Source organism: Mauremys mutica, chromosome 8, assembly GCF_020497125.1.
Source record: "Mauremys mutica isolate MM-2020 ecotype Southern chromosome 8, ASM2049712v1, whole genome shotgun sequence".
NCBI lineage: Eukaryota > Metazoa > Chordata > Testudines > Geoemydidae > Mauremys > Mauremys mutica.
Genome location: NC_059079.1, coordinates 33,301,840 through 33,319,471, shown reverse-complemented (window position 1 = coordinate 33,319,471; position 17,632 = coordinate 33,301,840). Strand labels below are relative to the sequence as shown.

The 17,632-nt window shown below is 39.3% G+C and overlaps 1 protein-coding gene across 1 annotated transcript in view; it reads right to left on the bottom strand.

Annotated features, from left to right (window-relative positions):
• Window positions 1-375: 375 nt before the first annotated feature.
• The window catches only part of BRDT (bromodomain testis associated), a 55,507-nt gene continuing 38,250 nt past the window's right edge, over window positions 376-17,632 (bottom strand). The window contains exons 13-20 of the mRNA XM_045028632.1: window positions 17,483-17,544; window positions 15,535-15,727; window positions 14,505-14,617; window positions 14,014-14,137; window positions 9,172-9,236; window positions 5,541-5,746; window positions 4,047-4,227; window positions 376-1,814 (exon numbers count right to left, since the gene is read on the bottom strand). Of these exons, the coding sequence (XP_044884567.1) occupies window positions 1,749-1,814; window positions 4,047-4,227; window positions 5,541-5,746; window positions 9,172-9,236; window positions 14,014-14,137; window positions 14,505-14,617; window positions 15,535-15,727; window positions 17,483-17,544 (1,010 nt within the window). The 3' untranslated portion in view covers window positions 376-1,748. The remainder of the gene's footprint in view (window positions 1,815-4,046; window positions 4,228-5,540; window positions 5,747-9,171; window positions 9,237-14,013; window positions 14,138-14,504; window positions 14,618-15,534; window positions 15,728-17,482; window positions 17,545-17,632) is intronic.

Here is a 17,632-nt window from a genome sequence, read left to right as displayed (position 1 = left end):
TCACTCAGCACCTGCTTTGAGTGTCTCACCAGCACTCCCCTTTTGAGCTAGGAAAAAATGTCCTCGTGCTCCGCTGCGACATTACGTGACCTTAGCTAAGTCCCTTAGAAAGTCAGTAGCAGAGCTGAAAATTAAATCTACTCTATTCTCCCTCCCATGGCAGTGTCTTAACCACAGCCCTATCCTTCATCGCCCTTGGCTTTCCGCTCTGTGCGCAAGGCCCGATGTTGAACACGAGTACATGGAAGCACAGGTTACTGCATCAGTGTACACTGGTGTTTAAATTCTTACCTATACTAAACAATTTAAGTTTTCATTAAAATATTAAATGCCCAACTCATACACAATGGAAATCTGATCCATAAACTGACGTGGGGATGTAGGCTCAAGGTTGCAGTCAGACAAACAGTGGCTCTAAGAGAAGTGAGCTGCTCTTAATTCATCTGAATGGGGTATTAAACTTGAAGTCTGAAACAGTAGCTTCTGTGTTAGGGACAGTTAGACAGTAGATCTATAATGGTAGAGTACATATCAGCTCCCTACCTGGGAGTGTAATTTGCTAGAGCAGAGGAAGATAGAGGTTAGTGGCTGTTAGGAGGCAGGAGCAGACAGCTGGAAGGTAGGAAGTTCCAAGTTGTAATGGGGATTTTGCAACCTTTCATGTACTTTTCGGCAAGTCATTTTCCCCTCTTCTTCCAGTTATATTAAAATAGTACAACCATTTTGATCCTGATTGGAACTGCTACATGCTAGGTACTTAAAAAAAGCCCAACAATTTTTAAAGGTTAAGAGAGAGCTTGATCTTTAAATGCTACCCAGAACTACAAGCATTTTAGTTCCAATGAATTTCTTTGGGAACAAAATATGAATGATTAGGTAACTCCAGCTTGCCTGCTCTTTCAAGCAATCTCAACTTTTTTGTTCCTGTATTTTATAGTAAACATTTTTAACCAAGTAGAGGCAGGTTAAGTGAACAGAATTTAGCAAATGAAAGTGTAGGTCAAGTACAGAAAATGCAAAAGTTCCACAACTGTAGTTCTTTAAATACAAATTATTTCCATAGATAATATAGAGGGTCACTATTACAAGGTCTTTGCAGAAGTCCAGTTTTTATTAAATAACACATTTGTGTGTTAATTAAAAAAGTGATATCTTCACTGTTTAATCAAAATAAAATGCTTTTGAAGAGACAAAGTTATTATGGTTTGGATAACTTCTCCAAAGTATTTAACACTACATGTAAATGCAGTGTATAACCAGAAACAGCCAGTGAAAATAAGAAAAGAAATCAGCTCTTGCCAGTATATTTTAAAAAAGCTTCTGGAATGGTTCTGAAAGATAATTGCTTTTAAAAGTTCTAAATTAAAAAACAGGGAGATACAGATATTCCAGAAAAATCTCTACAATGTATTTTAAGAAGCAACATGTATATGCAATCAAACAGGACCATGCTCAACTAGCTAGTAACAAGTCGATTTGACAGATTATAAATGCAAGCAACAAAAATACCCTGTGATCTTTTATGCGTCAATGCATACTTTTAATATTTAACAGTGCTATGCAAATTAAACACACAGGACAGCAGTTTAGAACACTTTGAAGAGCTGTAAACAATATACTGTTGAGATACATAAATAGCACACATGTATTTAGCCACTTGTATCAAGTTTATTGTATCATTCCATTGAGTACAGTGTCACTCAAGGACTGTGGCCAGGTTGCAACTTTTTCCAGTGTCCAAAATTCCACTAAAGATTTTCTTCAAAAGTTGCCATTATATCACTCTGCAGGTTCATGTCAATGGTACCAGTCATCTACAGGAAAGTGAAACAGGTTTCATAATGGAGTTATCACAGACAAAAGGAATACCATGAGTGAGAAAAATATCTTCTAAACTACTAAAGTGACAGCACATCTATTGCTTGTTTATAGTGGCATCCACAATGGTAGCACTAGACACTATCCAAACTGCAAATTAAAAGGAATTAAAAAAATAAAAGTAACATGTCCACTTCCTTTTCTCATCATTGCAGGTGGACTTTCAGTATGTATCTAAAAAAAAAAAGTGTTTTAAAGTCAGCCTGTGGCTGTGACATCAATCACTTCGTGGTATCAGGTGCAAGACTTTTAAAGAATTTGATAGTTGGAAGTGAATTGAAAAGGCAAGCACTTCTGATTAGAAAGACATTTCTGTAACCAATGGTGATGGGAGAGAAAGATAAGATGTTTTATTTACCTATTCTAATAGGGCTAGAGGGAATTTCTCTTGTTTTAAATTTGATCTGTAATACCAACATTAAGTTCAAAACAGACATAGTAAGGGAGCACATATGGACAACTTACAAGACTTCTGCTCTGAGATATTCAGAGACCAGAATTCTTGTAACCTTAAATTTTGCTGTCTCTTAATGTTCTGATCTGATGAGCACTGTGGGACACACACACAGTTTTGTTTTTGTAGGATTATTCTGCTGAACAATCATTGATGCTACTATGTCTGCTTTTTGTGCATGTGTATGTCCTTGAAGAGTCTGACGGCTGTCAACATTTGAAAGTTTCAGATTAAGATAGGGTGTGAATTTAAAGTGCAATACCTATTCCAGAGTACTTTACCCTGTGGACACACTAATTCATTTTGGATTAACCTAAACTGGAAAAGGACACTCTTATTCCAGAATTAGAGTGTCTATCCAGAAAACTATTCTGGAACATGTATGGTGGAATAGCTATTCCACAGTAGCTAATCTGGAAACTCTGGAGAGGCTAGAGTTGCAGATGCCAAGAGCCTGATCCAAAGTCCATTGTAGTCTATGGGGGTCTTTCCATCAACTTCAGTGGGCTTTGGAGCGGGCTCTAAAAGAGAAGGTGATTGTAGTGACATTTACACTTTCTAAAAAGAGATTAGGTTACACCAACTTACCCAAAACTTTACTGAAATATCAATGAAATGCCAAGTTTAGACAAAAGCATTTTGCAGATTGAGGAGTCAGCTGTGGTTTAGCCAAGCTACATTTCTTACATGGGAGACATCTCCAAATCATTGGGTTAAAGACTGGAGTAATATATCCTGACAATCAGACTTACATCATGTAAGGAAGATGCATGCTCCAGTTTTGAAAGAAACTTGGCAAACAGATTACTTAAATTGTAAATTAATGTAGTGCTTGTGAAGAGTGCCAGCTAGAGCTGATAACTGTTTACGAAGGACGTTCTTTGGAACAGGAACTTTGCATGGGCAGCAGCAGCAGCATAAGCTTCCCTACATGGCTTCCAGGGTGACTCAGTGTATTCCGAGTGACCTTTGCAAAGGGAAAGAGTCTTTCAGCCTCTGTACCCAGCAAAGGCCAAAGTTCTAAATGAGAGTGACAGAGGTGCCAATTTAGCACTGACAAAATATCCTAACCAATCAATCACATTTATTGTTCCATGATAATTTACTCTTAGAAGTTTTCCCTTAAGAGTATCCCAGAGGTAAGAGGAATTTGAGTTATTGGATCAACTACAGTCAGTTTACTTTAGGATGCAAAAGAACACTAGGTAGAGATTCATCCACTTGCAATGGGCCCTGTATGACACCATAAAAGCCCCTTAACCAGCTAGGGAAGAATTTCCCATCTTGCATTACCCACACTGGCCCCTTTCATTAATCCTGGGGATAAGTAGGCAAGCTGGGGGCTGGAAGAGAATCCCCACAGCACACAATACTATGAGGATTTCATGCTGCTGTGGGCAGCAGAGTAACCTATACCACCAGCCCCTGGAGCAGCCCAAAATTAGAAAGGCACAAAAGTGACTTAAGCCACCATTGATCATCGCACCTCCCTTTCCCCATTACTCTGTCTTTCTGTGTTGTGCCTCCTGGAGGTGTAGCACAGAATCTTAAGCCTCAGACTTTACTTACTGGGACAGATCCTCAGCTATTTTAAATCAGCATAATTCCATTGTCTTCAAGTGAATCTATGATGATTTATGCCAGCTAAGGATCTAGTCCACCTTATTTTGTAAGTAAAGCAAAGTTAATAGTTGAAAAAAGTTCCATGACTTACAGCTTCTCTCCGCCTGCGCTCTTGCTCCATTTTTCTAGCCAGGCTACGGTCTTTGACAAGACCTTTCTGGATATTTTGTTGAACCTCAGGTGGTTGTTGCTGTTCGCTGTTTGGCCTCTCTTTTTGTGGCTCTTCATTGGCTTTCATTCCAGTGGATTCCAGTTCTGCTCCTTCATGGGATCTTAAAAAATAAAATGTCTGATTCTTTTGTTTCCTCAGCATTATTTCTGTAGCCTTAACACATGTCAACTGAACAAAAGCATCTGTTAGTAGCTTAATCAGCACTTACCTAGTACACAATACTTTAAATGTGGTCCAACAATATGCATTGCACATGTTCATTAATTATATAACGCTTCCCCCCAAATACAAGCATTATGTGGCAATATTTTTGTTTTTAAATGGGAAGCCATGGAATAAGCACCATTGACACTCCCCACCACAAACCTATATGGGGATTGTATATTTCTTTTAGATTAACTAAGTTTTGTAAACAAAGAATATAAAATGGGGATTTTCTTACCTGTGAGTCAGGTAGGGGAAGTGTCAGAAGCCAGTCTAGACTCATGGCTTCTGCCTTGCTCCTCTTTGACTGGCCAATCTGATAGAAAAAAATTTCTATCAAGTGACCCCCTGCTGCCTAAAATAGGGCAAGCCACCCCAATGACTTATTCCACTGATACCTCTCCTCTATCGAAAGAGAGGGGCATGGTGTGGGGCAGAGAGCAGTCTCATCCAGTCAGTGGCTTGTCGTTGGAAGACTTGCAGAGCTGGAAAGAGGCATTTTTGAGGGGCATGACAGGCAAAGGAGAGGGGCTGTCAGCCCATGAATAACAGAGGCTTGCCAACAGCACTGTCAGCTCTGACAGGTGTCTAGATTTGGCAGTGCACTGACTGCATGTTAAGATGGATGCAACACACTGGTGCAGATTCAATGGAGACGCAAGGCTTACCCCTACACGTTTTAGGAATAGAATTTTGTTATAGCTCTGCCACAGGTGGTTCTGTTACAGCAGTGTAAGTGCAAAAATGCAATTATCTTGAATTTAAAGCAGATTAGCTAGTCTTGATTAACTCCATGTATGGACCCTCTTATTCCAAAATAAAAACACATCCAGACAGAGCTACTCAGAAATAGCTATTCCAGAACATCTCCTAATGTAGATGAGTCCTAAATTGCTTATGACTGATTCTCTTATGGCTACTGGTGCAGTTGCTCATTACACATCCTTAAATAATTGTATTATCAGCTTATCAAACAGACTGGTGAGTCACACTTTTGTGGACAAGCCAACATAGCCTATTTCAAAGGAGTCATGTGGTACTTTATGAATAAACTGATTCCTTACTGCTTTAAGTACTTTTTTAAAATAGAAATTAACTTAATAAATTCCAGACCGCTATCCAAGAATCCAGTTGACAGGCACTTGATACAAATAAAGTGGACGTGCAAAATTGGGTCATTTTTCCACTCAGTTATAAGGAATTACAAACCTCTCTTTTTCTTGAAAGGGGGTTTTCCCTTTCCTCTTGGCTTGTTCCAGTTGTCTCCTTAACTCTTGTGCTCGCTCAGTTTCTTCCTTTTCTAGTGCTGCTTTCCTGAACTGTTTGAAGTTCTCCGGAGATGCCTTTATGGGAACTGGAAGTGCCATCTTTTTACATAAATTTATCCAGGAGTCTGCATTCTTAATTCTGATGTCCTGAAATTTAAAAAGTGACTGTAATTCACATAATAGTTTGTGGTATTAAACTGCATTTTTTGTAAACAAATCACTTAGTCCTTACTATACTCAGAAAACACTTGGTTTTCACTGGACATACTTTCACTCATAAGATGCAAGCACATCATAACTTTTTCAGTGTAGTTTTTAAACAGGAATGTTTTATTAGATATAAGCTTTCAAAAAATTTTGTTGCAGATATTCTAAGTGTGCTTTCTCAAATAATGCCATTATGTAGAAAAATGGATTACCATCAATAGACATATCTGTTAAATATCTTCCCCAGATCCTTCCCTATTAGGACATATGCACCAGATTTTCTAGACCCAGAATGAGATGCATTCAGGACTGCTTCGCTCTCTCTCTCTCTCTGTGCATTGGCAATATTTTTCTCCTGCATAACTCCCATCTCAATTCTATGAAAGCTCCTATCAGGCCTGCAGTTAAAAAATATATATTTATATAAAAAGGGGAAATGATTGGATGCATGTATATCAGAGAGAGACCCTAGTTCTCTGTAGGGGAATTTCTTTTGTAAAGTCAAGGCACAATATTAGGTTAACAAACAGTACTTTTAGAGAAGTTTTTATGAAAATCTATTTTGTTTGACTGATGACATATCTGCCTTGGGATCTGAATCCAAATATTAATAGTTGAAGAAAATATAAGCTGTGGAACAATGGAAATTTACTAAGGGCTAGTCTACAGACTCTACACTACCACGCTACAGCAGCACAGCTGCACTGATGCAGCTGTGCTGCTGTAGTGTGTCTGGTGAAGACGTGCTATGCTGACAAGAGAGCACTATCCCATTGACATAATTACTCCACTTCAATGATAGGTGGAAGCCATGTCAGTGGGAGAACATCTCCCGCCAACAAAGTGGTGTCTACACTGCACTATAAGTAGATGCAACTTATGTCGCTCGGGTGTGGCTTTTTCTCACCCCTGAGTGAAGCAAGTTACATCAACGTAAGTGGTAGCATAGACAAGCCCTATGTTAATACTTCAGAGCTGAGTGTGTTGACAGGAATTCTAGAAACATTTACCAGGGTTAAACATACCTCTTCAGGGTCTAGGGACCATGAGGCCCACAGCTTATGGGGGTAACTAAAACTGGCACTTCTGCAAATATTATCTAGTATCAACTTTTCCTGAAGCAGCAAGTTGGCAGGAACTGGAAGATCCCCTCTCCTTGCCATTTTCTAAAAGTAAGCCAGTGCAGTTCAGGAATACTGAAAAGAACTTTCTTGCTAACCCCTCCCCAAATCTTCAAGCTGGTCCCATGCATAGTGGTGGGATCATAATCAGTTATTTAACTTTTTTTTTTCTCGTGGTGTAGAGGTATGAAAAATTCTTTCCTAGTCCCACATGAAAGTTTGAATTCCAGCACTATTAGAGGCATTTTCTCAAGTATTGCTATGACCTAGTATTGTGTAATATGGAGGAGATGTATGAGAGTATTAAAAAACCCCACACCCTGAAAAGAGTCAGACCACATTAGTTAACATCATAGTACAGGTGCACAAGTTTTGAATTCTGAGTCCTTTGTTTTGATATGTTAACTTTTTTATGATGTGAAATCCTAGAAATATAGGGCTGGAGAGGTCCTCAAGAGGTCATCTAGTCCACCTCCCACCCCCATATTGAGGCAGGGTTAAGTATACCTAGACCATCCTTGAAGGATATTTGTCTAAGCTGTCTTAGAGCTCTCCAGTCACTGTGATTCCATAACCTCCCTAGATAACGTGTTCAAGTGTTTAACTATCCCTTATAGTTATTTCCTAATTTCTAACTTAAATCTCCCTTGGTGTAAACTAAGATGGATTACTATTTCGCCTACACTTGGTGGATATGGAGAACAAATTGGTCGCCAAACTCTTAATGTATATGAAGACTTATGTCACCCCCGCACAGCTCTCTCTTCTCTAAATATGTCCAATTCTTTTAATTTTTCTTCATAGTTCACGTTTCCTAAACTTATTTTTGTTGCTATCCTCTGGTGTGTCTGTCTCTCTTCCCTCCCCCACAATTTGTCCACGTCTTTCTTAAAGCATGGTGCCCGAAACTGGCCAGAGTACTCCAGCTGAGGCCTCACCAATGCCAATATTATAGAGCTTACTTGCTTCCATTGTCCAAGTCATTAATGAAAATATTTACTACTATCTGACCCATGACAGACCACCACTTGTACGTGCTCCCATTTTGACAGCAGTCCATTGAGAACTACTCTGAGTACAGTCTTTCAACCAGTTGTGCACCCACTTTTAGTAATTTCATCTAGACTATATTTCTTTAGATTGCTTATGAGAACATCAGGTGGGACTGTGTTAACAGTCTTACTAGAGTCCAGATGTCTACTGCTTCCCCCCCCCCACACACCACTAGGCCAGTTACCCTGTCAAAGAAGGAAATTAGATGGATTTGACATGATTTATTCTTGACAAATCTCTGTTGATAGTTCCTCATAACCCAGTTATGCTCTAGGTTTGAATAAATTGTTTAATTGTTTGTTGCAGTATCTTTCTTGATATTGCAGTTAGGATGACTGGTGTATAATTCCCTAGATCCTCCTTTTCAAAGTTAGATATGGTTTGTCCTTCTCCAGTTCTCTGGGACCTCCCCTGTCCTCCATGAGTTCTCAGATAATTGCAATAGTTCGGAGATTGCTTCAGCTAGTTCCTTAAGTACTCTAGGGTGAATTTCATCAGACCCTGCTGACTTGAATACATCTACCTTATCTAAATATGTTCTTTCCCTATTCTGGCCAAAGATCCTTCCACTTTGTTGTGAATATTAATTGTGTTAAGCATCTGGTCACAGTAGAACATGACATAAAACAGCATAAACCAGGGGTCAGCAACCTTTCAGAAGTGGTGTGCCGAGTCTTCATTCATTCACTTTAATTTAAGGTTTTGCATGCCAATAATACATTTTAAACCTTTTTAGAAGGTCTCTTTCTATAAGTCTATAATATATAATTAAAATATTGTTGTATGTTAAGTAAATAAGGTTTCAGAATGTTTAAGAAGCTTCATTTAAAATTAAATTAAAATGCAGAGCCCCCCGGACTGGTGGCCAGGACCTGGGTAGTGTGAGTGCCACTGAAAATCAGCTCATTTGCCGCCTTTGGCACCTGTGCCATAGGTTGCCTACCCCTGGCATAAACCAATAGAAAAAAAATAGGACATGGAATAGAAACATGTGCTTGAGTCTTTGGAAAATGGATTTCAATAGCTCCCAAGGTCTGAGAAACAATGAACACATAAGCCATAGAAGTTACTTGAGAAGATCCCGAGATAAGATGCTACTGCTTTATAATAAACTTTAAAGATCTTCAAATAAGAGATGCAAAATTTTTCTTTGAGTCTTAAGAGGGACATCCAAAAAGACAATATTCCTACCTTTTTAGGAAGAATTTGAAGTGTAGGATCTAGTGTGTTTTTATCATCAGTGCTGTCAGAATGACCTGTTGGAACAACAGAATGAGCTTTGAGTCATGTGTTGATCTGGAAGATGCTTCTATTTCTGGAATGGAAGCGCACTGGAAAAAGTCCTTTACAAGTTGGTCTCTGCTTTTATCGTTGTGGCAGAGGAGCTCCTGAATTCATCAGTCCCAACTAAGACAGAAAAAGATGCCTAAAGTGCTTTCACTTTCCTGAGTTAGAAGTTTAAGTGTTTGAATAGGGTGTGTAGGTTTTGTTCCACCCTTCATTTTGTGAAGGCTCTCTCTAGAACCCCTACTTTCCTTGTGGAAAGGTAATGTAAGCAGGACAAAAAGCCTTCTTCGAACCTGCAGTGCTTTCTATTTCTAGTTACTAGACTGGGAGAAAAAAAAACCTTCTACATAACTCATCTTTCCCCTCCCCCTCCAACAGAGATTGACTCTATCCCTTCTGTGATGTTCCCAGCCTCCCCTAGAGAGGGAGGAGTCAGTTACTTAGTAACCTCACATTCTGCATAAAAGCATTTCTCCTGCCAGTTTCCACCTTTTTAAACAAGTAGGTCAGCCAATAAGGTCTTCTAGTCATGTAAACCCATTTCCACTTCCAGTAGTTCCAGGGTACAGAATGTTTAAGAAATAAGGTATGTGCTCTGAGTAATTATCTTATTTGTTACCCTGATAGAAATTCATTTTGAAAGGCAAACTATAAATTCCATTTCAGTAGCATTCATTTCAACATACGTAAATAAAATTTCCTCTCTACTATATGTACTGCAAAAGGAAAACCTCAAAATATCAAGTGTTTTTGCCAAGAACATTTTTTTGAATTCTGCACTTAGAGTAATATTAGAAATACCTTGACAAGTATGTGGAATTGCAGATGACTAAGTCTTCTGTTATTTCAGGCAAAACATACTGAATCAATAGGCAGAATTACCACACATTAACAGAAGCGTTATGCTGCTTTTACCCTGGATATCACTGCTTTTTAGTGCTCAGAAGGGATTTCTATATCTAGATTGTTAAGTGCTTTGGGGATGGAAGCTAAAGCTTTGTTTTTCACAAAGGAACTGCTTTAGACCTTGATATAGCACAAAACATAGGTTTAATACTCTTGCACCTTTTTGTGATAAAGCTCACTATCATCTACTCCGGGTAACTAAACTAGGTTTCAGTAATTCTATGTAGAATTATTCTTTATCAAATCTGTTAAACATTTGGTAGCTACAGGATAAAATATTATGTAAGCAGTTACATAAGCATCCCGAGCTCACAAACATGTAGAAAACATTAAGACATTAAAGTGCCTTCGGTGAAAATTTAAACTGTGGTCTCCAAATGCGATTTTCCAAAAGCAACCTTTACAAGAAGCAAACATCCCAAGTAGTCTTCTTTTTTATTATTATTATTGTCAGAAAATGAGCATACTACTCAACTTAAAATGAGCAAGACTTTTGGCTAGCCAAATAAAATAGGATGCCAAGTCAAAGCAGCCTTATTGATGGGGGTCTGAGCCCCACTATGTCTCACCGGTGACCCTTGTAAATATCTGGACCAGTCTGAACTCAAACTTGTCTGGACAGCTTCTACGAGACCTGGAGAAAGGTCACTATCTTCATGCTTCTCCAGCATGGAGATTTACTTAGATGCAGGGGAACTGGAGGTTCACTTCAAAGCCAATTATGTCCTTCATCACCCTGCTCTTCACCTTGCCCCCACACAAGCATCTGGAATTGTCAAGGTGATGGGAAGCCTGGAGCATAATCTTCAGCAAAAGAGGCTCTGCTGTGAAGACCAGCACTTCATGCACAAGGAACATTTACTCTTGGTCAGGAGAGGATTTTCCTCAAAGCAGACACAGAGGGCTTCATGGCAGTCTTTCAGAAACCTAGTAGTGACCTTACTAGGTACCAAGAATCGATCTTCATCTCCACTTCAAGAGCATGAATGCAAGAAGGTGAAACTCAGGCCTTGTAACAAAGCTGCCTGCCTGCAGTCAGGGACTGCAAATTGAGGTGCTGGCTCCCACCTGGCATTTCCTGCCTTGGCCTTGACAGCAGAGGTGCTGAATCTCATTACTAATGAGCTTCATTAGTCACAGGCTGTGAGTGCATTGAGGAGCCAGTATTTTGAGCTCACAGTGGCATGGGGGTGCTTCTGTAGTGAGGCAGCTCCACCAGGACTTAATACAGGACAGCCAAGTTGGCAAGAACAAGGCTGGTGCTAATACTGAGTCCTGGAGCTCAGGAAAGCTATTTTGACTATGTCTAGGAAACAGCTGACCATATAAGAATGTCTAATTAGATTTGCTTTTCTGCAAGATCTCTTGACAAGTGGTTCAGACAAGTATACAATTCTTTTTAGCAAGTTTTAGGTCAAATTATGTCAGTAAAGATGCACATAGTAGTTCTTAGCACTTATATAGCATCTTTCATCTGAGGATTAAGCAGCACACAAGCTTGTGGAGCAAAGTCTAAGTTCCTTTTATTATTCAAGGAAAACAAACATTTTCCCCCAGAATTTTAATAATGGAAAATAAATGTAATAATCTTAGTAAGAAGCTCAGGTTGGGTGACTGGGAAATAGCTCCCACGGTGGTTACTCCTGCAGCAGCAAGTCTGGTGCTGAAGAATGAGCACTGAGCAGATCTCTGCTCATTCGTCTCATTTATTTTTTAAAAAAACTAAAAGACATAAGCAAACTAGTGCTTGCACCCCTGTGGCTCAAAAAACTAAGCAACTCGTAATACACCCCATGGCAAAAACCTTCTCTTACCTTCTCAATCTTGAGATTCTTCCTGCAGCAGCTTTCTTATGTACAAGAACTCGAGCTTTATTGCCCCCTTGTTAGGGCCAGGAATAGAGCATCCCAACTCCGGTGATCTTGACAGTGAGGATGAGAGGAACCATCCCACAGCCCCCTCCACTTGCCAAGTGAGAACTATAGGAGTGGTGGGTGAAAAGGTAGTGAAGGATTGAAGGAAAAGATTGAAGAGGACAGAACTAAGAGGGATAGAGAAGTAGGGATATGGGGAAGATAGGCAATGAGGAAGGAAAAGGTTGAAAGGAAAAAGGAAGAGCAAACCATTCAGACAAAGAAAAGATGGGAACAGGAATGGAAGAAGAGAATGAAAGACCAGTATTTTCCAATAATATTTATAGATTGCTATAAGGAGTACCTGTCATTTTGAAACACATTAAAGCAAGGTCCTTGCCTTGAAGTTTACAGTTGAACACTATACGGGTAATAATTCAAAAGCAAAAAGGCGTGCACACTGTCATTGAGGATTGTGCACTGAATTATAATTCATGTAAAACTGATACCAGGTACTGTAAAATGGTAGGCACTTTTTAGCATACAATAAAGTACATTATTGGTACTAAATAAGTGTCGCAGTACAGAAGGGCAGGGTTAATGCTTTCACACTGCAGTCTTGTTTTGGTATAATTAAGTTTGTTAGTTAACCTTAAATTTCTAACACTATTCATTGACAATCTTCACTGCTAATTGTTTGGAAATAAGTATGCTTTTCAGTTTCCACAAAGTTTTGTTTGAAATTTGTTTTATTTATGTTCAAATTAATGGGGACAGGAGGAGGAGAAGGAATGTCTCTTCACTGCATTGTTAGTTTGGGGCACAACAAGCTAATTCAGCTCTTCTTCACGCAAAAATTTCTAGCCTAGGGTAACTAGGGCTTTGGGTTTGAAGTAGCTAGCTCATCAAGGGAGGTGGGTTGGAGCTCAAGGGGTGCTGAAGCTCAAGTTACTATTGCAGTGGGGACTCCGTTTGAGAACTGTTAAGCCATCCCCTGCAGAAATGCAAGATCTCCAGCTCAATACCTATTTGAAAGTCTGAAGTGAGTAAAAACTTTATGTTCTAGGGACAGGTTATTCCCAGACCCTTTACCAGGATCCTTCTTCAACCCTACTCAGGGGCGGCCCTACTCAGGCAGCCTGCCTGCCGCCCCTGCAGCTTGCCGCCCCAGCACGCGCTTGGCGTGCTGGGGCCTGGAGCCGCCCCTGACCCTACTGTACTAACTGCTCAGTGGTTTATGGGCTACTTTTAATATATTGCCCAGGAAATATGAAGCCATCAGATCATCTTTTTCAGCAGAATTCCCTACTCATTACTGCAATGCAGAACTTTAGAAGGGAATGAAATGCTGCAGTGGACACACTGATACCTGTAGCCCCTGCTATTTCAATAGTGATGCAAGACTGAAGCAGTATTTTATCAATTTGTTTCTACAGTAGGGAAAATTCTTTGGCATCTGTTTATTTTGACAGATATCTGGCTTTTGTGAGTAGCAGAGAATAAAGAATAAGCCACCTGGAGACATTCCAGGGAATGTCAGGAGAGAATCCTTTTAAAGTTCAGTAAAAAGTTTTACTATTATGTAACAGGGCATCACTGGAGTGAATTTTTATCTAACTAGTCTAAGCATTCTAAATTAAGCTATTTGTCTCCGCTACTAAACTGCAGGGAAAGTTAAGCCTTTTCAAATTTAAGGTCATTGGCTTTAGATAGTCTTGGTAACAGATACAACCAGAATGAGGACTGGACATCCATTTTTACTTAGCTTTATGTAAACTGTTAAGTGAATCAACAAAACAACAAAGTGGATCAGGAAAAATAGTCACAGTACTGTTTGCATGCAGTACTATTTAGATATTAATTAGTGAACAAATATTACATTTAGTATTACTTTATTTTGACCAACATAATGTGAAAGTTCACATATACATTTATTTCAAGTGTATGCTCCTGATCTCAGTTACATTTCTAATAAGACCATACATACTTTGTTCTTGATTTATGGATTTTGAGCCAGCAACTCCCCCAGAAACATTGTTTTGAAGAATATTTAATTTTCCAGATTCTTTGCCATCACTCATTGGAATATCCTGGGAAGATGAATTGGATGCCTAGGAGAGATAAGAGAGTCTTCAAAATGTACTCTGATCAGTTAATCTGTGCTAGCGATTCCTTCGGCTGCAATCTTTCCTTTCATATCTTGGCATAGAAAGCACAATCCAACTCCTATTAAAGGCAATTAAGTCACTATTTGATTATGGGAATTAGATTAGACCCATATGGAACCACTAAAATGCTAATCAAGCTCAACTAGCATTTCCAGGAAAACAGAAAAAACTTTGCTCCAGTGTTGTAGGAATACAAGCCTGAAGTGTTGCGATACTAGGTCTACTTATTTTAAAGGACAAAAGGTTAGTTATATGAAGATACTTGAGAAATCTATTTGTAGATAAATTAGCATAAATGATGATAATTCACCTCTGTGGCAATGTGAGTAGGCTGGCTGACAAAAGGCTGGCATGTCTTTGGAATATTTTGAGGCCTTTGCTGTACTGGTGTGGAGCGCAGTGGAGATATAACTGTGATTATACCTGAGTGGAGGGGGAAAAAAAAAAGTTAATGTGCAACTTCCTGTAATACACAGAGTCAGCAAATCTGTAACCTATACTCAAAATTAGCTGGGGCTACACAGTCAATCTGCGGATAACTCAGTGGTTTGAGCGTTGACCTGTTAAACCTAGGGTTGAGAGTTCAATCCTTGAGGGGGCCACTTAGGGATCTGAGGTAAAAAATTGGTCCTGCTAGTGAAGGCAGGGAGCTGGACTCAATGACCTTTCAAGGTCCCTTCCAGTTCTAGGAGATTGGTATATCTCCAATTATTACCTAGCTCAACAATATTTTAAGACACAGAATAGCCAAGTGTACATTCCAGCTAGATACTTTTTGGGACAGTCATCTATTTTTAGTTAGCTTCCCAGCTGGATAATCAGCTAGCAGCTCATTCAGTTTTATACCAGAGCTGAGGAAGGATGATAAACTTTCAGATTTTGGGGGGGGGGTGTCATTAAATATTTGCAAGATAGCTTTAAGGTAAGAGATATTTAATATTCTTTCCTTTAAACCCAGCTTTACCAATGCAGCATTATGTCCTTTTATCCCCAATCTTGAGTCACTTTTTATAGTCACATTACTCTATTTTGCTGTTTGAGAGTAGTAAAATGACACCTACTAAAACCACAGTATCTGAAGTGTTGGTAGACTGCATTTCAGCAACCAGGATTCTGCTAAGTGTCGCTTGACCTCCATGACAGAACAAAGGGTGCTCAACACTACACATGTAAGCTATTGCAGGATCTCTAACCTAACACTTCCCCCATCCCACCTCCCAGCAAACTCCAAAAAACAAAACAGGAATTCTAGACAAGACAAATACCAATTTTCTTCTCTTGCTATAATGACAGTCTCATGTCAATAGCAGCCATTTCATTTTCTGGTGTAAAGATATTACCTGAAGGAGACAGCATGCTTTGTTCAGGTAGTTTAAGTGGACTACGTTGCAAAAGCTGAGGCCACTGTAGTATTTTATGAGAAGGCTGTGTTTCTGATGATCTTTGATTTTGCAAGCTACTAGTAAAAGAAAATGAGGTCTGCACTTCAGGAATAGCATTGCAGGATGTCTTTTGTAAAGACAGTGGTACTTGCTGCAGGAAGATTTAAATGCAATTAATTTTTTATATTTACCATACATTTGATAAAGTTAACCCTTTATTCACCTTTCCACCTGGGCATTTGAAAGTGATCTACTCCACTTAAAAATACAGTACAAATAATATCTGATGTCACTGGTGCCTATAGTATAGGTTAGGAATTCTATAGGTTTGACAGCAGAAAAATGTACTCATTTAAATTAACAATTTAAACTGAAGTGGCATTAACTCCTGCTGTCTGGTAGATACTTTGATAAATATACTTGGTATCCAAGTCAGAATATAGTGTACTACAGAGGAAGTTGTAGAGACATCAAGACAAATTAAACTTAAGGCCCAGCCTTGTGGCATAGGAGTAGCATTCTGTAAGTCTTAGTTTTCCGAGGGAGAGGCCGAGATATATCAGTAGCATGGATCTCACTGTGGAGACACTTGAGCACCTATCTTGCAAAGGCTACTCAGAGAATAAAGTTAAGCATATGCTTAAGTCTTTCCAGGATCAGAGCCTGAGTGAAAGACATATTCTAAGAAGAGGTCTTGCATAATCCCTCTGTAATGGAGGGTGAATAAATAGCCACTGAATAAAGAAGGCCAGTTAAGTTTGCCATCTGATTTTTCTATGTGGCTAAGTGCTCTGCTCTGAAAGGAGGAGCAGTATATTTGAAGCACAGGAGTGGTACTCAAAGTCTTCCAGGAAGGGGGAGGGGGAAGGGAATTGAGTCCAGTGTGGGCAAACTGATGTGGAAGTTTTCTTATAAAAGTACTTTGAAATACTAGCTGCCACCTTTCCTCCCCGCCACACCTCCCATTTGGGATCTTTCCGAGTACATTCTGAAGGATGAGCATGGGCAATGGGAGGGTTACATGCAAGTAGTTGTACTGGTATATAAGATGAGTATTCACAGGAGTGGAGTAGGTGATTTGTTTATTTATTGGAAAGTGACTTAAAGAGTTCTATATACGCCTCTACCTCGATAAAACACTGTCCTCGGGAGCCAAAAAAATCTTACTGCGTTATAGGTGAAATCGCGTTATATCGAACTTTCTTTGATCCACCGGGGTGCGCATCCCCACCCCCCCAGAGCACTGCTTTACCACGTTATATCCGAATTCGTGTTATATCGGGTGGCATTGTATCGGGGTAGAGGTGTATTTAGTTTCATGGTAGGCTAGTTCCTCTTAAATCTTGCTCATTGTTCAGATGATGCTGTAATGTTTTGGATACTTCCAACATCTGTCACTATATCTGAACTAATATTTTACTTGAAGATTTGTATGCTTAAAGCTAAGATGAGACCTTAGTGTGCTTAGCATGGTTTATTAGGCTGATTCACTTTAATGTGTGAAGGGTGAGACTGTGTTAAAGACACTTAAAATAAGCCTTGTTAACCATTTTTAGTTAAATGTTGCCTCCATATTTCTCCCCAGCCCCTGTTTTTTTCCTTGTCTGTAATGAAGGAAGAGGATCCCCAAATGCTGCTCCCACCCCAGCAGCTGGGCTAGCTCTAGCCAGAGTGTTTCAGCAATATGCGTAACTTTGAACTTCTGCAGCAAACAAACTTTGTTCCTCCCAGTCCCTATGAGTGAGGTAAATAAAATTCAAATCAAATCAAATGTTCAAGATTTTAGTATCAAACAGAGAACAAATCTATTTAAGTGATTTCAGCAAACACTACGCAGTGAATGACAAATCTTTTAATCTAGATCCAAAGTTATATGCAGTCTAACAGAAGAGACCTGTGAATTTACCTCCATTTGTTCTTTAGAAGTCACACCATTCTGTCTGGTTCCACTTGGCTTTGAGCCTATTTCTGTAATCATAAATAAAGTGAAGTGAGAAATTGTTGTAAATCATACATCAGGACATTTTTATCTGTATTGCAGTAACACCTAGCGGTC